This window comes from Miscanthus floridulus, chromosome 13, assembly GCF_019320115.1.
Source record: "Miscanthus floridulus cultivar M001 chromosome 13, ASM1932011v1, whole genome shotgun sequence".
NCBI classification, from domain to species: Eukaryota; Viridiplantae; Streptophyta; class Magnoliopsida; order Poales; family Poaceae; genus Miscanthus; species Miscanthus floridulus.
This window is the reverse complement of record NC_089592.1, coordinates 64,518,027-64,534,008: the sequence shown is the minus strand read 5'-3', so window position 1 is coordinate 64,534,008 and position 15,982 is coordinate 64,518,027. Positions and strand designations below refer to the sequence as shown.

General features: G+C 46.4%; 1 protein-coding gene across 1 annotated transcript; it reads left to right on the top strand.

The window, feature by feature from the left end:
* The first annotated feature begins 7,613 nt into the window (after nt 1-7,613).
* Nucleotides 7,614-9,416, top strand: LOC136500816 (putrescine hydroxycinnamoyltransferase 1-like). The gene is made up of 2 exons (XM_066496261.1): nt 7,614-8,156; nt 8,260-9,416. Exons 1-2 carry the CDS (start codon nt 7,722-7,724, stop codon nt 9,148-9,150), a joined length of 1,326 nt encoding a protein of 441 aa, XP_066352358.1. The 5' UTR covers nt 7,614-7,721; the 3' UTR covers nt 9,151-9,416.
* The last annotated feature ends 6,566 nt before the right edge of the window (nt 9,417-15,982 follow it).

Here is a 15,982-nt window from a genome sequence, read left to right as displayed (position 1 = left end):
AAAAAAAAAATTAACACTTTTTCGAAACTAATTTTAAATTTAACACTGTCGTTTTTTTAACTAATACTTTTGACCGCGCCTATTGTCCTAGCGCAGCCATATGCTTGTGCTGCGCCAGGCATGGAGGCGCGGCAGAGGGCTGACGTGACGGCGACCAAAAGCGCTGACCGCTGACGTGGCAGGGCTCTGCCGCCACCGATCTTGGTGCGGCAGTGCCGCGCCCTAATCCATGGCGTGGCACACTCGGGTATAACCTCCGTCGCGGCCCGCGTGCCCGAGCAGCGCAGCAAGGCAACCTGCCCACTGAGCACGCCGTCCGCCGCGGCCACGTCCCCCCACGCCAGCCAGCCCGCCCGCGCCAGTAAGCCATCCGCGTCCGCCCGCCCGTGCCAGCCAGGCGGCCAGGTGAAAGGTCCTAATGGCTAGAGGGGGGGTGAATAGCCTAATAAAAATTTCTACAACAACACTTAACCAAAAGGTTAGACAATTATGAGGCGAAGCAAGTGTTGCGCTAGCCTACTCAAAATGCAAGCCTCCTACCACAATTCTAGTTTAGATAGTGTCTATTTACACAATAGCAAAGACATTATCCTATGTTAGTGTGCTCTCAAAGACTAACTAAAGAGCCACACCAACCAAGCAAGCAAGCTCTCACAACTAGCTACACTAAAGAGCTTGTTAACTAGTTTGCGGTAAAGTAAAGAGAGTGATTAGGATAGTTATACCGCCGTGTAGAGGAGTGAACCGATCAATCACAAGGATGAATAACAATAGAGACCAATCACCTCGGAATCAAAGGATGAACACAATGATTTTTACCGAGGTTCACTTGCTTGCCGGCAAGCTACTCCTCGTTGTGGCGATTCACTCAATTGGAGGTTCACGCGCTAATTGGCTTCACACGCCAAACCCTCAATAGGGTGCCGCACAACCAACACAAGATGAGGATCACACAAGCCACGAGCAATTCACTAAATTACCTTTTGGCTCTCCGCCGGGGACAAGGTCAAGAACCCCTCACAATCACCACGATCGGAGCCGGAGACAATCACCACCTCCGCTCGACGATCCTCGCTGCTCCAAGCCGTCTAGGTGGCGGCAACCACCAAGAGTAACAAGCGAAATCCGCAGCGAACCACGATCACTAAGTGCCTCTAGATGTAATCACTCAAGCAATGCATTTGTATCACTCTCAATCTCACTATGATGATGAATCAATGATGTAGATGAGTGGGAGGGCTTTGGCTAGGCTCACAAGGTTGCTATGTCAATGAAAATGTGCAAGAGACTTCCCTTGAGCTGGCCATGGGGCTATAAATAGAGCCCCCATCAAATAGAGTCGTTATACCCCTTCACTGGGCAAAACGCGCTCTGACCGGACGCTCCAGTCAAACTGACCAGACGCTGGCCCTCAGCGTCCGGTCGCCCGATGGACGCCACGTGTCATCTTCTTCAAACACTGTTCGTCAGATCCCAACGGCTACGAAGCTGACCGGACGCTCCGGTCAAAACTGACCGGACGCTGAAGCCCCAGCGTCCGGTCGTTTCCAGTAAGCTCCTCGAGACATGTTTTTTCGACCGGACGCGTCCGGTCCACCTTGACCGGACGCAGCCAGCGTCCGGTGCTCAACCCTAGCCTACTGTGCCGTCTGACAGCTTGACCGGACGCAGCCTTTCAGCGTCCGGTCGTTGAGTGACCCAGCGTCCGGTCAGTAGACCGACGCCAGCATCATTTCGACCAACTCCATTTCAACTCTAACTTCTTCACCCTTGCTCAAATGTGCCAATCACCAAGAATTTTGCATCCGGCGCAATAGAAAATAGACATTTAATTTTCCCGAAAGCGCCGAATCCCGCCGAGCAAGCTCGGCGGGAGGGAGAGAGGGACCCAAACCCATCTCAACCCTACAACCACCTTGTGCACATGTGTTAGCATATTTTCACAAATATTATCAAGGGTGTTAGCACTCCACTAGATCCTAAATGCATATGCAATAAGTTAGAGCATCTAGTGGCACTTTGATAACCGCATTCCGATACGAGTTTCACCCCTCTTAATAGTACGGCTATCAAACCTAAATGTGATCACACTCTCTAAATGTCTTGATCACTAAAACAAAATAGCTCCTATGGTTTATACCTTTGCCTTGAGCTTTTTGTTTTTCTCTTTCTTCATTTCAAGTTTAAGCCCTTGATCATCGCCATGCCATCACCATTGTCATGCTATGATCTTCATTAGCTTCTTCTACTTGAAGTGTGCTACCTATGTCATGAGCACTTGATAAACTAGGTTAGCACTTAGGGTTTCATCAATTCACCAAAACCAAACTAGAGCTTTCACCAAGCCGCCCGGTGCGGCCGCCGCGCCCGCTCGACGACGCACCTCCTCCTCCGGCCAGAACCTCCGGTCACGCACGGCGGCTGCCCGCCTAGGCCTACGCCCGCGCCTCCCGACCCGGTCTTGCGCGCTGCAGCAAGGTACTCCACTAATATAGTTAGCACAGTTAATAAAAGTTAGTAAAATTATTAAAGTATAGTTGGATTTAACACCACATTCGCACTTGACTGGTGCTGCTTTGTAAATTAATATTTCTTTCTTCTTTTGTTTTGCTTTTGGAGATTCTTTGGGCCATTTGTTCTTAAGACCATACAACCACTCCTTGAAACGACACTTCGCCATTGAACACACCTAAATAACGTGACATTAGTACATGACACATATAGCTCAACATTTCAACAAATACACTTTGCACTTAATCCATGCTTGTTTGGACACACAAACTCCAACGTATTATCAGGGTTTATCACGGCTCGGTCTCCGTAATGGCACGGAGGAGGTTCCTCGAGTCGTCTAACTATGGCTAAGTGCTTCTCCTTAGCCGTCATTAGAGGGGGGTTAGGGGGAGGTGGAACCCACCGCTCGAAGTGGCCTCGTGGATGTCGTCCCTCTCCACCAATCGTCGAAAAGGAGGTATCTGGGGTCAAACTTGTCTGCACCGTCGATCCACTGAAAGAAAAAGCACCTCTCATGGTCCTACACAACAAAAATTCAACAAAAATATTAGTAATCTAGTAATACAAATGAAGAAGAAAAAGATAGTGGAAACAATTACTTACATTAAAATGACTGCACATGTAGAAGCAATGAGCCGCTGTGTCCGGATGTCTCGATTGAAACACGTCGGCCGGACGACCACAGTCACAATTAGGGACAGGGAGTTCAGGAGGGACGGGGCATCTTTGATATACTCGTCGGGGTATATTTCTCTAGGACGACCCCATTTTCGCCATAACTGCTCCCGAAACATGTCTTCCATCTAATAAAAAAGTTCAAATTAAACATCAATCAAAACAAGGTAAATTAATATAAAATGTAATCATTTGTAATGCAACTAAAATTTTATAAACAACAATTATAGCAACAAAAATATACATGGCAAACATAGTTCTAACTATATAATTAACCTTAATATTGACAAAATCAAACTAATATCTTCACCATAGTTCTCAAACATAATTTTCCTACTAACCTTAACTCTCATTCATAATATCCTATCCACCATTCAAACAAAATTAAAATGTGCGTCATTACCTTGAACTAGGACGAGGAGGGAGGGAAACGGCCGGGGAATGGAAGGGAAGAGAGGGAGGGAGGCGGCAATGGAGGGCCGGGCTGCCGCCGTTCGTGGTGCGGCGGCCGGCGTGCTTGGCGACGGGCGGGCGTGGGAGTGACGCCTAGGCGGCCTTGCTGCTCGGGCAGCGGGACTGGCCGTGAGGGTATACCCGGCTCTGCCGCGCCAAAATCGGTGGCGCGGCAGAGCCCTGCCACGTCAGCGGTCAGCGCTTCTGGTCGCCGCCACGTCAGCTCTCTGCCGCGCCGCCATGTCATGACGCGGCACAAGTATTTGGTCACGCCAGGGCAATAGGCAGCGATCAAAAGTGTTAGTTTTAAAAACAACTGACAGTGTTAGATTTGAAATTAATTTCAAAAAAGTGTTAAAATTTAAAAAACTTCTCACTCTCACGGTGCCGTTCAGCCATCACGGCCACCAGGAAATTATAGAAACACCTGTCGCAGGCTTAAAAGCTGCGCAGATACTAGTGTCTAAATAGGGAAAGGACATGATGCAGTGGCACCTTGTACTCTTTCTGTCCCCCAAAAAATAAATACTTAAATCTAAGAGTAATCAAATTTTCTCAAACATGGTCTATTTTATAGGAAAATATCAAAAAATTATTTCTCTAAATAGATTTATTATTATCAAAAATGTCTTTATAGTTAACCTAATGATATTTATTTGATATAAAAAATATTAGTATTGTTATATAGAGGTGATTAATACTAAAATTGTTTAACTGTTAGAATCGTATTTTTTTATGGAGTCACTACATGGCAGCTGGCACGCCACGACTCCTTGCCCCTCCTGTGGCTGCCTCCGACGGCCCTGTCTATGTCTGCACGAGTGCACCGGACAGAGAAACCATGCCTACGTCTGCACGACTGTCACATGCGAGTACTGGGAACCATGGCCAGGGAGATCACTGTAAACAGTAAGTCGACGCCATCGTAAAAAATCTTTTTTTCCTTGAGTTACTGGAAATCCGTTTTTGTCGTGTTCGGCTTATCCATATTCGACTAATTCAGTTTCTTTTTTTAGCCGGAACAGTATTTTTCTCTCACAATAATTCAGCTAGAACAGTGTTTTCAATCAGTTTCAGTCAAGTTTCAGACCAGCGAACAGGGCCTTTGTGTTTTATGTTGTCTTCAACTATATTTTTATTTCGTAGGGATAGTTTACGAAGAAGTGTCATCCATAAAACATGGTAAAGTTGATTACATGCGTTTTCAAGATAAATATGATTAATCGTTAAACGATTTTTCACTTGCTTTAATAAAATTCATAGGGCACATTTGGTGTCCGCAGCAACCAAACGCCCCTTGGCACCCCATCTATGAGCGAGCGTTCACTCAATTATTGTTCAGCGAACGAGCGTGCACGCATGAACCACACTGCCGGCTGCTGATGTCACTTTAAGAAAGAAAAACATTTGTTTTAAATTACTATAGTTTCTGAACTGGTGTATCCAATTTAAATTTCGTCTATGCTGGTGTGTTCTACGCGATGAGATGAACATAACTAGACCCCACTTACATATGTTTCGAAAAAAATTTTATAGTATAACTTATAGCTTATAACTTATGCACATAAGTTGTATTGAATAATTTTTTTTTCTAGTCGGATTCGTTCGGTGGCATGGCTACACCTGCACAGACGTTCCTTTTTTGTTTTTTTACCCTTTTTCTCTTTTTGTTATATATTTATAAAGTTATACTACATAGTTATTTTCGTACATAGTTTTCATATTTCTACTAATATGTTATGATATTAATTTGTACACTTAAGTTGTTGAATATAACTTATACGCTCAACTTTATATCTAAGTCATTCATCAAGTTGTATATCTAAGTTATACATAAAAGTTTTGTGTATAATTTTTGTAGCTTTCTATAAAATTATGTTGATAAGTCTGTTCCGCAAAATATTATACATAAAAGTTATGCATATAACTTTGTCACGTAGTAAGTTATATGTATAAGTTATGTGCGTAACTTTGTCACGTTAAAGGTATATGCTGAAGTCATGTGCATAAGTTATATGTATAAATAACACGTTGAAGTTTGTTCCAGGAGTTATGCGTAAAAGTTGTGAGTATAACTTTTTAACTTTCTAGAAAAAGAAAGTTGCGAAAACAAATTTGCTAAAAATGGAAAAAAAAAATCCAAAAAAGGAAAGTTGCGGAAATTTTTTTGCTAAAAATGAAAAGTCGCGGGGTTGTCTGATCGTTCACCAGATTTGCGTTCGCTGGTTAGTGGCTTTGCCATGGTGCTCCGCTCTGCTAGTGAAGCTCTAGGAATCCCGCCGAGAGGAGTAGGGAGAAAGAGAAAACCAACATAGTAACTTCGCTTGCCCCTCTCTCTTGATAATGTGGGCTTAACATGTGACTGTGATCCGATTTGCCCCGCCATGGTGCCAATATAGTGTGAGGTGATGTTGGGACAAGGCAAAGATACGAGAGGGATGAAGGCGGGGCAGGGAGGAGTAGACTGAAGGCGGCGCAGCACGGGGCGACGTCGGCACGAGGAGGACAGGGCAACGATGACACGAGGAAGGGAGCGACGACAATGGGCAAGTGGCAAGCTTGAGGAGCAAGGAGACGTGCGGTCGAGAAGATAAGGTGGATAGAGAAGAGGGGAAAAGTAAACTAAGTGTAGAGAAAATGAAGGAAGAAAAAAAGAAATGGTAAGGGGATTATGGGAAATAAGAAATGGGAAGAGTTTTTCTCTGTTTGGATCTTGGATCTTTTAGATTATCTTTTATTTTAATTTTCACTTTTTCTTTGATTAGAAAATGATTTAATTGATTTGAATTCCAATGTTCATTATTTATATGTTGTTGCCAATGTTTTATATCAAGGGGGAGATTGTGAGATCGTGTTCTGGAAATTCGGTTTGAGATGAAATGGCTTTGCAAAGTGACTAGAATTTTGACATAGCTAATGTGCATTTGTTTATCATATATGCTTGTGATAGCATGCATGATGATTTGGTATTGTTGCATGATATGCTCAAGTAGATAATGTGTAGATTGACTTGACTTAAGTCATGGAGTTGTGCTCATACATGTTTGCGTGTTTGTTCATGTATAGGTGTTGCTTGAGGCGAAACATGGTCGACGATAGGACTAGAACTAAGTTTAGGGAAAAACTAAAGATTTAACGCTAAGTTTATGGAGAAAACTAAGATATTATCGGCCAAGAACGTCGGATGTTCGAGCTAAGTGATCAATGTATATGTAAAGGAGATGTGCGGGCTGTAGTGTCGTGTTTGTCTTGCCTACAATTTGAGTGGAAAGATTGACGCCTTGACGGTGTGGCTAAGAAAAGTCTCTCACGTCTGATGCTTGACGCGGTGGTGTGATTTGGCATGCGAGTGCTGACTGTACGTAGATGCTTGGGACAAATGTTAGTGCGCGCCTGCGCGGTCATTATTTGTGTACGAGCTTATGCATGGCGGATCATATGGCTTGTGCATAGGTGCACATGTATGCACGGCGTGATCTGTGCCTGCGTGGTTTAGCTAGGTGATACATGTGTTTCCTTTGATGGCTTGCGTGGCCCCTTGTGGTTGGTCAGCATGCTTCACGTGCTGCTGATTAGCAACGCAGCAGGAAAGCCGTGCGTGAGACGGAATCCCGTGGCAGGGGCTGCGGTATAATCCGTACTTATACGACTATACGAGCCAGAACAACTCGCATCTCGCAATAATACGGAGCTCTAAGACATGCTAAGTGACGGTATGAAATTTAATTCACAACGTATTACAACCTGCCACGAACATTGAGTAACAAAATCTCCCGACTCCAAAATTCCAAATCATGTAAGAAATTATTTGTTATTTGGGCTCGGTTGCTAGTGTAGCAAAAACTGTTTTGTAATTGTCCAATAAACGCGTGTGCGGTCGATACGTGTCCTGGACTCTCACCACAATACTGCAGGTCGCAGAGGCCTTTGTCATCTGCCTTTGCCTCTATATATGTACTCACCCAAACCACAGAGACGGAGAGGATGCAAATAGCACCACTCGGTGGCTCCAGCTTTTTCTTTTTGTGTACGTCGGTGGCAGCGTGCGACAGCCGATAGGCAGCAGAGAGGGGAGAGAGATGACGAAGCAGGTGGTGGTGGTGGACACAGCGCTGGTGGCGCCGAGCGAGGAGACGCCGCGGCAGCCGCTGTGGCTGTCCAACCTTGACCTGGCCGTGCCGCAGACGCACACGCCGCTCGTCTACTACTACCCGGCACCGGCGCAGGGCGGCGCCGCCCTGCGCACGGGCTCCTTCGCGCCGGACCGGCTGAGGGCCGCGCTGGCCGGCGCTCTGGTGCCATTCTACCCACTCGCCGGGCGCCTCGGTGTTGGCCCGGACGGCCGGCTGCAGATCGAGTGCAACAGCAAGGGCGCGCTCTTCGTCGTCGCCAACGCGGACCTCACCGGCACGGGCGTCTTTGACGACTACGAGCCGTCGGCAGAGGTCAGGAGAACTTTTGTGCCGGTAGCGGAGTCCGGCGATGCGACCAGCAGCCCCATGGCCATGTTCCAGGTATTAATTATATGTTCCAGGTATTAATTAAATGTAAACATGCATGCAACTCAAATCTGGCCGGGTGATTGATTCTACGTCGTCCCGGGCTCCCGGCCTGCAGGTGACGTTTCTCAAGTGCGGCGGCGTGGTGCTCGGCACGGCCATCCACCACGCGGCCATGGACGGCGTCGGCGCGTTCCAGTTTATGCAGACGTGGTCCGGGGTGGCACGCGGACTCGACGTCGCGGAGGCGTGCGGGCCGCAGGAGCCGTTCCACGACCGGACGCTCCTCCGCGCACGGTGCCCGCCGTGCCCGACCTCGGACCACTTCGTCTACTCCCCGGCGTTCCTCAGCGGCCGCCCCCGGCCCTACGTGACCCGCATCTACGCCGTCTCGCCGAAGCTCCTCGCCGACGTCAAGTCCCGCTGCGCGCCCGGCGTGTCCACCTACTGCGCCGTCACCGCGCACCTGTGGCGCTGCGTCTGCGTCGCGCGCGGGCTGGCGCCTAGCGCGGACACCAGGCTCGGCCTGCCGGCCAACGTCCGGCACCGCCTGCGGCCCCCGCTCCCGCGCACCTTCTTCGGCAACGCCGTGGTGCGCGACCTCGTCACCGCGCCCGTCAGCACCGTCCTCGACAGCTCGCTGGGGTCCGTGGCGGAGACCATCAAGAAGGCGGTGGACCGCGTGGACGACGCCTTCGCGCGGTCGGTGCTGGACTACCTGGAGCTGCAGCAGAATGCAGCAGGCGGCGGCGGCCAGCAGGCGCCCAGCAGGGAGCAGCTGGTGCCGGCGACGGACCTGTGGGCGGTGAGCTGGCTGGGGATGGCCATGTACGACGCCGACTTCGGCTCGGGCGCGCCGCGGTTCGTCGCGCCGGCGCAGATGTTCGGCGTGGGCACGGCGTATATGACGCCGCGTGGTCCGGACAGGGACGACGGCATCGCCGTGCTCATCTCGCTGGAGCTCGAGTACCTGCCTTGCTTTGAGAAGGTCTTCTTCTATAACGAGTGAGATTCACACATCATTACTGCTTGTCTCAAGTCTGGATGGAGTTTGCGGATCTGCAAGTGTGAAGCTACACCTATAAGTTCGAGTAGCAAGTTTTTTTGCTTTCCCCTTTTTTGTACGTGTGTGTTCCTCTAGCGAGTTGTTCTCGTATATTCTGTTATATCTTTTCATACTCGGTTCAGATCGGGTGTCTCCTCCTTATAAGGGGTTAACAGTACTATTTTAGTTATATTTCTTATCGGTATAAAGTTGCTTCCTTTCTCTTGCCATTATTGATCAAGCCGTCTAGATTATCATCTTCTTCATGTGACTAATATAGTTGCAACTGTCTTTTCTGTAAGTCATTTTTATAGAACAAATCACGTATGTTTTAATCATATTTTTTATTTGACCTGAAAATTTATTATGAACCTATAACATTCTTTTTTTGCGCAACATTTTTTTTCAAAATTTTCCCCATGAATATATATATATATATATATATATATATATATGGAAATTATTTACTACTTTCAAGGAGTAGTGACTCCATGTGTATATCTCTAGTTTTGTAGCATTTATAGCCTAACGAAGTATATCTAGATGGAGTATATCATCATACTAGATCATTTAGGGTACTGTATATGACAAGTATGTATGTATATTTAGAGTATATGGTTATACTTATTTTATATGCTACTATCATAGTATTATATAATATAATAAAAAAATATGTGATCTTTTGAAGAAAAAAAATTACATGATAAAAATCTAGAGTATCTTAATATTAGTACGTCAACATACTTAAACTGATAAATGGATATATATACATACACAACGTGATTTATTGATTATGGGAGTAACTACTCCCGGGAGTATATAAAGAGGGTGATTGGTTGCACGTAGGAGGCCATCCTGAGCCCCATACCAGCATCGCTCGGTGCACTTGGCTGTGTTTGGATGCCTGCCTCGCATCCTTTTCTTGCTCCGTCTCATTCATCTTCACCCCTCCATCCCGCATAGATCCGTCTTGAGAATTCTCACTTAACCTCGCGATGTAGGACGATGCAATGCACCCATGATACAGAGGTCTATGTGTCATACACTCAAAACTCACATCCATGTATGCAACCAAACAAAATCTCATCTTGTATTGGACCAACAACAAAGACAACCAAACATGACTGGGTGTACGGTTTGAGCATGCATCTCACCATCCTGGACCGGCTCTCCATCACCAAAGCAACCAATCACCCCAAAATGCATCATATATATATAGCTGGCTACAAAATAACTTATTATGTAGCCACTTTAAGTTACGATAATTACTATATTAATTTACGAGATTATATTAACTCCTTACTAAGTGGTTTACTATAATGTTATGGTAAATATCACCATGTGTTATAGTAACCCAACTATCGTAAATATGTATTGATATTATCGTAAATTAGTATATAAAATTATCGTAAATAGATGTGGCTATAGAATAACTTATTTTGTAGCTGGCTACTGAATATATATATATATATATATATATATATATATATATATATATATATATATATATATATATATATATATATATAAGCACTCAGCAGCAATTGAGATGCACAGTTTAGTCACTGTGGATTTAAACCTGAATCTTCTACGCGTCGTAACAGCAGTTTCTTTTGTTTCCAATTACCACCCGCAATCTTTGCTTCTTAACGATAACGATGGTAAATAAAGAGGATACGTGATTCGTCAAACAAGATTTATGGTCTCATAAATCGCTGTGGGCTCCCAGCTGGGAATACAAACAAATAAACATGGAACATTATTGGTGGCAATCGGTCATGCATGCATGCCCCCCCCCCCCCCCCCCCCCCCCCCCCGCCTATGGCATCCGCTGCAATTTTTTCTGCATGTCGTGTGCCCCGTTGCTCTTCTTCACATGAGCGACGCCGCAACGGACGGACGGACCAGCCAAACTCGCAGACAGCGCCGCAGATAACAAAGCGTATCCAAAACGCTACCAATCTTTTTTTCTTTAGATTTATACACTACAACGTACACGTCCATAACACGTACGTATACTTATTCCTATAAATATACGTATGTAAACCCTACCTCTATGAATATTTCCGGAGGACTAAGCCGGCAGATCTTGAGATTCACGAAGTCAACACAGACGCCTCATGTCGACGGGGACGTCATCTAACATTGAAAGCATAGCGTCATTAGCACCTCCGAATGACTGAGCTGGCAGATCTTGAGATTCACGAAGTCATCACGGATGCTTCGTTGTCAACGGGGACGTCACCTACAACTGAAAGCATAGCGCCGTTAAATTCTGAAATAAAAAAAAATACAAATACCCGTACCAAGTCTAAAATTTAAACCCTGAATAAATAGATTGCACCACGGAGAACACAACCAACTAGTCCACGGCCAGCACCAGCATTTTCTCTCTTCTCAGCTGCATCTCCCTTCCGTCGATCGGGTTGACACAGAATGATGAGCGATCGCGCATCTTCTCCGTGCCCGATGCATGTGTCCCATTCCATGGCAGGTGAAGCGATTAAGGCCACACGGGTAAGGAGATGACACATGGACCCAAGTACAATAATTGTCCAATTTTTTAAGTACAATAATCGGAGTGAGCGACCACAGGATTCGGAGCAAAAAGTATATGTCGATTTATTGATTACGGCTCCGTTCGTTTCTCTTTCTAATTCGTCTTTTTAGTTTAATTTTATAAGTTAGAATATTGTTTTTTTCTCAGCAATAAATCAGCCGAAAACAGTGTTATGTCGACAAAAAAAAAAAGTCCAATGGCCTATAAAATGGAACCGATGGATATGCAAATATCAATCACCAAATACACTTGAGCAAATCTGAATGTTTACTTGGAACAACGATGAGCACCGTCATGTAAAGGGGGTTCGCGTGTGGTGACTGGTGACAGGATAACGTGCGGGACTGCAGGCGGCAGACCTGAGCGGTTCAAGAATTTTGAGCGCCGGGCTCTGGAAATGCCCAACTATGAGGTTGAGATGCATGACAGCCACCCTGATGCTCGAATTTTCATTTTCCTAGTTTTGGAGCAAGCCTGTGCGCCGGCGCTGTGAAGCATGGTGCCAGGGAGTGATGATGCACACAGCACACTGTAGCGTTTAGTAGCGAAGCGTGCATTGATCGTGAGTCGTGACACGACGTTTCAAGCATCGGCAGCGAATCCACACGCTGTACGGAGTACCTGTATTCCTCCGGAGTATAGCCGAAGCAGGAAACTGTCCGGCGGTCCCAATAAACGTGCACGCGGTGCGTGTCGGTGTCATCCGGGCCCCGGGCGCGCGCCCTGCGTCAGGCGGCTACGAAATTTCCTGTGCGAGCCCGACGGCGTGCACGGCATGGCAGCCGTGACATTTTCGGTGCCCCGGCCCGTGCGACGGCAGGAGACGAAGAAATACGAGGGGAACTTACAACGTGTTTGGTGCATTCCCAGGTAACGTAAATGGAAACGAAATCAATTCACGCGGGTTTCGACGGTGGGATCATTGATTGCTGACTTTGTTTGGTATCGACGTGGCAGCGGCACTACAGTATCGGCAGCAGCGTAATTCGATAAAGGTCGGAGACGCCCGGTATCAACGGAGAGTAGAGCGTTATCTGATTACGTGATATCTCATTACGGACCGATCGAACCAAGCACGTGTATCGGCATCTACTCCAAAAGTATTCTGGTTACGTTACATTTCGTCGAACCAAATGCTTGGTTAGGTTGTTCCGCCCCAGACGAGAAGGCGACCTTTCTTTCAAAAAAGATGAGAAGGCGACAAAAGTGTTCGGAGGTGATGCAGATTTGTACTGTTTTTGTTTTGATAAAAACGTGTGGCCACGGAAGCTAGGCAGAAGCTTGTAAGTCGCAATTTCGCTTCGTGCCGCTGGTCCTCAAGGTGACTCTGGCAGGATGCGTGATCGATCCCCATGGACATGGAGCCCGTGACGACAAATGGGGGCTGCGCTGAGCCGCTGAGGAGTGAGTTCGGCAACGCATGAAGTCCACAGTGAAGCTGAGGAAAGTAGAGGCGTTCTTAAATTTCCTCCCCAGGTTGTTCACTTGTTTGTACGTACTACTTCGTGGAAGTTCATAAAGAAAACGGCAACACCCATCACATCTCGAGTAGGGAGGCCCTGTTGGCGCGTGAGCTAGTACTGTACGACGTACGTTCGAATTTACAGTAAGGGCACGTTTGGCACGGATCCGGGCGGCTCCGGCTTCTGCCTGTACAACACTGTAGCACACTGTTTATGGAACCCAAAACTCTCTCTTCCCTCTCTCTCACAGGCCAGTTAGGAGGCTCTATGCCTCTATGTGAGGAGAAGAGGTGAGAGAAAAACAGATTCCAGCAACAGTGTGTACACAGTATTTGAGTCAGAGGATCTGGAGCAGCAGCAATCCCTACCGAAGACACCACCCTAAAGTCTTGCTACAATTCTGACGTGGCTGGTTTTGCTTTTGCTAATTGATGACGAAACGGACATGTGGTTTCAGTTATTGGAGGGTGCAGTGCATGTTGGAACATGAGCCTCAAATAGTATGGCGCAGCTGGACGGGGACGGCTGGACCACATAGCCCACAGGCCACAGGGGACCGTACGCTGCCCTGCCCATCAGCATCCGGGAACCGGCGGCCCATGGCGCGAGCGTGACCTGGCCGGCTTCGTGCCGTCGACTATGCAAAATATCAATCACCAAATACATCTTGTTTAGACGTTATCCATTCATCTCAATCTAGGTGTGTTGGTGTGGGTTAGGATGAAATTTAGTTCAAGGTCCACTCTAATCCACCTGAATACATGTAGATTGAGGTAAATTTTGAGCGGTTGGTTGATGGTTTCTGCGGCTAATAAGCCGACTAAAGTTGATTTACTGTGATAGAAAAAACTATATCATAGCTAATAAGCCAAGCTGATAAGTTCAAGTGAACCAGACTTCAACTACATCTAACTAAAAAGGCCTTCGTTTTTTTTACAACAAACATCTTTATTTTTAGCAGCATGAAGCTGATAACAGCCTTACAGGCTGATCTGTTTTTAGATTGTTTTAGCTTGTTTCAGCTTATTCTCTCTCACAGAACACTATTAAATCATCCAAAATCATCTGAGCTACAGTGATTTGGGTACCTGCCGAACACCCCGCAAGGCTATTGACATAAGTGCATTCAGCAATGGGCACTGAATTACATGTGCTCTATTGGAGCAGGTACAAGCCAATGCAAGAGAAGTTGGCTAAGATTGTGATAGTCGCCCTGGTCGTTTTGGCTTATTTGGCTTATAAGTCGTATCTTTCAGTCAACGAATAATATTTTTTTCTTACACCAAATCTGACTTATCAGCCAAACAAATCCAAACGAGCCGGACGAGTGCCTGCCTAGCTAAGTTGTCAGCCATTTGGTTCTGGGATCTGTGCACCTTGACGAACAGGCTGCCCCATGTAAGGGGTTAGCGTGTGGTAGGATAAGGTGCGGGTGGCAGACCTGAGCTGCTGTGCGGTTCAAAAAATTTGAGCACCGGGTTCTGGAAATGTCCAAACGTGAGGTCGAGAGGGCTCGTTTCTTCTCCCCTAGGAAGAAGACTGAAAATTACTGCACTCAATATTCAACAAACTTCAAATCACCTCTCGGTTTCGGGCATCACCCATGGCGTTGCGTGTGCACGACGTTCCAAGCACGCGCCCTCAGCGAATGGCGAATGCGAATCCTACACGCTGTGGATGGCCAGGCTCCATTATTTTCTGAAGAAGAGTCGAATAGCATTGGCTGGAGGTCGTTGCGCGGCAGAAATAATGGACCCATCCCGGCCCCAATAAACGTGCACGCCAACTCGCCAAGTGTGTCGGTGTCGCGCGCGCGCGCGTCCTGGACTTCCACACCGCATGCAGCGTGCGTAGTCAGGCGGCGGCTACGAAACTTCCTGTGCGAGAGCCCGATCGCGGGCACGGCATGAGCAGCGACATTTCGGTGCCCTGACTAGTAGTGTAGTACGATGGAAGGCGGCGAAGAAATAGGAGATAAACTTTTTGGGTTTTGTGGTCCAGAAGGCGGCGACCCAAGTCTTGGGAGATGACGCAGATTTGTACGGTTTTTGTTTAACAAAAACGCGTGGTTCCAGATCGCTACAGTGTTTTGCTTGGTGCTGCAGTACTGAAGGTGACACAGCCTGCTTGCGTGTTCCTCGTGTGTAGACAGTGATAACTTTGGCTCTGTTCGCTGCATATTATTCTCCCCCTCCCAAAAAATTTTAATACAAATATCATTTTTTAGAAGTCAGAATATTTTCAAAATTTAACTAGAAATATAAAAAAGTACCAATATTTATATCTCCATATAAGTTTTTTGTAAAAAATATACTTCATGTTCAATCTAATTATGCTTATTATACGCCATAACTATTAGTATATTTTTGTATAAATTTAGTTAATTTAAAAAAAGTGACTTCTCATAAAGCTGTCTGCCTGTCTTCTACAGTACTATGGCTTGTGTCTGGTGCCACCACAGCTCCCACAGCCGTGTACGATGTACGGTCCTGGTAAGCGGTGGCTGTGCTGGCAAATTCTTTTTTTTTTATGAGGGAAGGCAAATTCTTTAGGAGGTTGTCTTGCGTGACAATCTGGAAATAAAAGGTCCTCAACGAAGGTTCTTCTTTCCCCCAGTAGACCCGATATTTTTCTATTTTCTTTTTTTTTATCTTGATTTGTCAGTGAGAAAAGTAGTCCTCCTATGACCTACTCCGTATTGTAGTAAGTACTGGTTCAACAAGGTTTGAAGAAGTCCACGACAAAGAAGGGCAACACCTATATATGGGCAACG